We start from the raw sequence: 5,592 nt of genomic DNA on the forward strand, positions 1-5,592 counted from the left end.
TTCACTCAGACTGACTCATTATAGACTTCACCTTTCACTCAGACTGACTCAGTATAGACCTCACTTTTTGCTCAGACTGACTAAGTATAGCCTTCGCCTTTCACTCAGACTGACTTAGTATAGACTTCACATTTCACTCAGACTGACTCATTATAGACTTCACCTTTCACTCAGACTGACTCAGTTTAGACTTCACCTTTCACTCAGACTGACTTAGTATAGACTTCACATTTCACTCAGACTGACTCAGTATAGACTTCACATTTCACTCAGACTGACTCAGTATAGACTTCACCTTTCACTCAGACTGACTCAGTGTAGACTTCACCTTTCACTCAGACTGACTCAGTTTAGACTTTGTAAATCCACATACAAATCTGTATTAAAAATACTTTAATAAGAGTATAGGATTTTTTTGCAATTACTACATACTTGTAATGTTTACTAAAAGTTTGCTAATTTCGTGAAGATAGACTTAATACATTCAGAATTATCGTATGTATTGTTTCACAGCGATTACCAGCTTGGTCAAATACACTGAAGCTTTATACAAAGAGATAAAGTCTCCTCCAGTAAATCATTTTATTTAAGCTTGCAGGTGTCCACACACGTACCTTGAGAACTTATCCTGATGGAACATTTGATATTGAGGAACTAGTCCGTAAAATACGCCCAACCGATGACATACATCAACCAACAACAGCACTTATTTGCTTGGAAAATACACATAATCGATGTGGCGGCGCTGTCCTTCCGGTAAAGTTTGTTAAAAAGGTTGGTGTTGTTTTTGTTATAAAAACAAACTTTGTTCAATATTATGATCTGTGGAGTAGTAGTATGAAAAGAAAGAAAAACTATCAGCGTTCCAAGGACAGAGCTTACACCTCTTCTCCCTTTTGTCCAAGGTAACTCGGTTATCCTTCATGCTTCGCAAGATATTCGCCTGATTTAATTGAGGCAACCCATTTCTCGATGTATTTTGAATTATTTGCATGTTATCACGTGTTACAGTCAGTGCTCGCTAGATGGCATTAGAAACACTGTTGATCTCTGGGTTTACATGTGATATATATTCTTTCAATATGAAACTACAGCAAAGAATACAAATGCTTTATTTCGGTGTTTATGATAAAAGCAGATCATAAAAGAACATTTGGTTTTGATAGCCTATAAGAAAAGTTCTAGTTTATTTTATAGATTGGCAATCAAATTTTTGACAGTTTTTGAAACACAAGTCATTTTAGCAGTTTTAATACCTTTATTTTTTAGAATATCTTCAATGACCAGTTCTTACTGCTGTCATTTTTCGTGAGTAACTCCAGGATTTTAAGTGATGTTTGTTTTGTATTACATAGTTTCAATGTTACTGCTGCATCTAAAAGTATGTGTAGTGAAGCTTAAGCAGCCAGTGATGAATACATATTGTGTAAAGAACATTTAGTTAAGTCCTTGCTGTCCCTTTGCAAGACACGTAGAACACACAAACTCCAGTTTTAAGTGGTGTTTGTTTTATATTACATAGTTTCAATGTGATTGCTGCATCTAAAAGTATGTGTAGTGAAGCATAAGCAGCCAGTGATGAATACATATTGTGTAAAGAACATTTAGTTAAGTCCTTGCTGTCCCTTTGCAAGACACGCGGAACACACAAACTCCAGTTTTAACTGGCATGAGCAGATAAGAATGGTGACCTATTCTTCTCTTGACGGGATGCTAGTTCATCGAAAGTTAAACCCCCAGTTTGAAGTAGGGGCAAGTAAATGAACAAAGGAAAAGTGGTTCATTTCATTGTTAGATTGTTATTTAATTTCTACTTTGTGTAACAATTATAAAAAAATTATTCTTATTATTATTTGGACCTATTAGTACCGTACGTTTTATCAAAAAATACGAAATCTGATTTTCTGAAAAACATAATAAATACACATGTTAGATCTGAATAAAGACTTGGAACCCCCAAGATTGTGACCACATTAAAGTATGTATTTATTGTAGCCATATTTGCATCTCTGTAGTAGAGTCTTAATGATTAGTTGGATTGAAATGCTCGTACATTAGTAACTTAGCAACAACATAAACATCTGTTATTGAATACATTAAATTTAAACAGCGTAATAATACAAATAAGATAATAGATTTTGAGTGAATAATTTGTCTTTTTCATACTAGTTTTTTTTTTTTTTTTAAGTTATAAGAAAAGCAATAATATTCTTCTCAATTTCAGGTCTATCATTCTAATGAAAACTGAAAAGTTTTTTTTGTTTTCTGTATGTAATTAACAAGGAATTAGTCCTAATAGGCCATCAGCAGCACAATACAATTTCTTGGGTGGGGTGAAATATTTTTTTCTTCATGTGTTTATAATCTGATAAAAGATGAACGCCTTTTAATGCTTTACGTATTGACATGTACATTTAGAATGACAATTATTTCATAAACTCTAACTATGAATTGTAAAAGGTTGGCCAAATCGCACAAGAACACAACATCCCTGTCCATATGGATGGAGCAAGGATCATGAACGCAGCTACAAAACTTGGAGTTCCAGCCGCATCCATTCTAGAAGACTGTGCATCTGTTTCTGCCTGCTTGTCGAAGGTAATGGAAACTATACCTTCACAATTATCATGTATCATTGTAGTTTTCTCATGTGAACAATTCTTTTATATATCATTGTAGTTTTATCATGTAAACGTCTTTTTCTCTTATCATGTATCACTGTAGTTTTCTAATATAGATGACTCTTCTTTTTAGTGCTTTTTTTAAACGTTAAATTAAAATTCTCAAATCCAAGGTCTGCTATTAATGAAAAAGCCCATTTTTTTTTGCTGTTTGATAGTATTAATATAAGCTGTATCTTGTAATAGCTTTGATTTGAGAATGAAAGCTGGAGTTACGTTTTGTAAGCTGTATCTTGTAATAGCTTTGATTTGAGAATGAAAGCTACAGTTACGTTTCGTAAGCTGTATCTTGTAATAGCTTTGATTTGAGAATGAAAGCTGGAGTTATGTTTCGGAAGCTGTATCTTGTAATAGCTTTGATTTGAGAATGAAAGCTGGAGTTACGTTTCGTAAGCTGTATCTTGTAATAGCTTTGATTTGAGAATGAAAGCTAGAGTTATGTTTTGTAAGCTGTATCTTGTAATAGCTTTGATTTGAGAATGAAAGCTAGAGTTACATTTTGTTGGTACAAATTCTATGCTGTTTATTATGTTTCTTAGGGTCTAGGTGCACCAGCAGGAACATTGGTCGCAGGATCCTCCGAGTTTATATCCAGGTCAGTAAGTTCGTTCAGTGTTTTCATTGGTTGTAAAATGATTTCTTTACAACTAGGAGGGTCGTATCGATCCTACCCCCCACTGCCTAAGAGTGTTCGTTATAACAATCCAACCCCATTTTTTAAGACTTCATGAAATTGTTAGGCCTGAAAACCAAAGTATTATTTCTTTATTAACCCTTTCACTGTGAATATACATTCCAACTGCAGTGAAAAAGTTCAAAAAACATCCACAAAAAAGGTACTTTTAACTTGTAGTACGAAGTTGAGGAAAAATACAATCAACCGTATAAGCAAGAAATAAACTGTCAAACATTATCTCATTCTAGAATAACACAAGCTAGCATGCTGACAACAAAGAACAACACTCAACATGTGGTTTTCTACTAACACATATAATCTTTAAGCACTATGACAGGAATATTCTAAAGTCACATTTATTTAAAGTTGTAGATTTATAGTTTAGTAAGTCACACTATGACAGGAATTTTCTAAAGTCACATTTATTTAAAGTTGTAGATTTATAGTTTAGTAAGTCATTTAAAACTCCATATTTCAGGGTTCTCCGATGCAGAAAAGCCTTAGGTGGGGGAATGAGACAGGTTGGGGTCCTTGCTGCAGCGGGTTTGGTGGCAATAAACACTATGGTCAATCGACTAGCCGACGACCACAAGCATGCACAGCTGGTGGCTAAAGGTACCGATATCTGAATCATGCTAACTGTTCTCACAATAACAATTTTAACTTTTATGTTAATAGAAGTCACTCTTTACTGTACAGTTATATAACCTAAGGAAGTCCTTAGAAGCAAAGTCAGAGGTTAAAAACTCATAATTAGACATTTTTGAACGTTTTATAAGTGTTTCAGTGTTAGTCTTAGCCCTTGAATTATATTCTATGTTATTTGAAGTTTAATTAATTTAAAGGTTTGTTTAAATGAAAAAACAAATTATTGTTCTCAGTTGTTGTTAAAATACTTGAATGCATTTAAATAAATACTTTTTTTTTGTAAGTTTGTTAAATGTAATATTTATTGTATTTTTATGATCACGCAGCAATTAATGATCGTAAAAGTGAAAACATCAGTGTTGACAAGGACAAAGTACAAACCAACATTATTCTCATTAATGTAAACCCAAAAGTTATTTCACCTCAGATGTTTGCTCAACGACTAAAACAGGTGAGGTTTATGGAAGATGTTTCACGTATCTTTGAGATACCAAAATGTTGCATACTTTTTATAAAAGATACCCATAATGGTGAATATTGATGACTATAGGTATCCAAAGTACTAAATATTTCATATTAAGAATATTCAAAATACTGTATACTTCATATTAGTAACTTTTGATCAAAAGAAAGTTACTATAATGTACAAGAAAAATATACCTTAACCCTCTCTGCCTAGGCATCTTTTACTGAGCATGTTACAAGGTTTTAGTGACTAACATTCAAAACTTTATTAAACTACTTTTTGTTTGTTATTCCAATTAGAATAGCATAAAATCTTGGCTAATAATCCATATTTTAATAGTAAATAAGTTTTAGGTTCTTAATTATAAGCCAATATTTTAAAAAATCCTGAATTTCCCTACTGTGAGAAATGTGATATAGTTTCTCTGGGCATCCCCTCTTCTCTATTTTATTCACCACCCCTCTAATACTTATGAAATTTAATGTAAATTACTCACTATAAGATCATTATTGCTCAGACAAACTGTAATTTTTATAGCCTTCAATTTTGTTTGGTTACAGAGCTATTAAATAGAAAATCAGACCCCTCTTGCCACACCCACCTGTCACATCCTCTCTTTCAGGATTTTTTAATAGTTCTTTCTTACAATTAATAATGTATTATATCCTATCACTAGAAAGCCGAGGTTTTTATCTGTCAAATGACGTATTATATTACATTGTTTTCTGAATGGAGAATTGTTAAGTTCTCTGTTAGTACAAGCTTCGTTCCCACAGGAAAGACAACAACTAACTTAGATGAATTTGTAACGCCTCTTGTCGCATAGTTAGAAAGCCAGAAAAACTGTGGTAGTTAGGGGAAATTATCTGCTTTTTTCATTTAGTTAGTAATAAATCATCAGTTTGAAATCTTGCTACTGGAAAACACAAACTACACTAAAATTTTATTTCTGCATTTTACTCCATTATGTACTGTAACATGTAATGATGACTGCACTGCTACCTAAGAACTAGAAGTGCCCGGCATGGCCAGGTGGATAAGGCGCTCGACTCACAATCTGAGGGTCGCGGGTTCGAATCCGCATCCCACCAACCATGCTCGCCCTTTCAGCCGTGGGGGCA

At 33.4% G+C, this 5,592-nt stretch overlaps 1 protein-coding gene across 1 annotated transcript in view; it reads left to right on the top strand.

Annotated features, from left to right (window-relative positions):
• The window catches only part of LOC106475519 (probable low-specificity L-threonine aldolase 2), a 14,732-nt gene that overhangs the window by 5,421 nt on the left and 3,719 nt on the right, over positions 1 to 5,592 (top strand). The window contains exons 4-8 of the mRNA XM_013936198.2: positions 592 to 774; positions 2,461 to 2,598; positions 3,221 to 3,276; positions 3,836 to 3,972; positions 4,332 to 4,481. Of these exons, the coding sequence (XP_013791652.1) occupies positions 592 to 774; positions 2,461 to 2,598; positions 3,221 to 3,276; positions 3,836 to 3,972; positions 4,332 to 4,481 (664 nt within the window). The remainder of the gene's footprint in view (positions 1 to 591; positions 775 to 2,460; positions 2,599 to 3,220; positions 3,277 to 3,835; positions 3,973 to 4,331; positions 4,482 to 5,592) is intronic.

This window comes from Limulus polyphemus, unplaced genomic scaffold (assembly GCF_000517525.1).
Source record: "Limulus polyphemus unplaced genomic scaffold, Limulus_polyphemus-2.1.2 Scaffold8707, whole genome shotgun sequence".
Taxonomy (NCBI): Eukaryota; Metazoa; Arthropoda; class Merostomata; order Xiphosura; family Limulidae; genus Limulus; species Limulus polyphemus.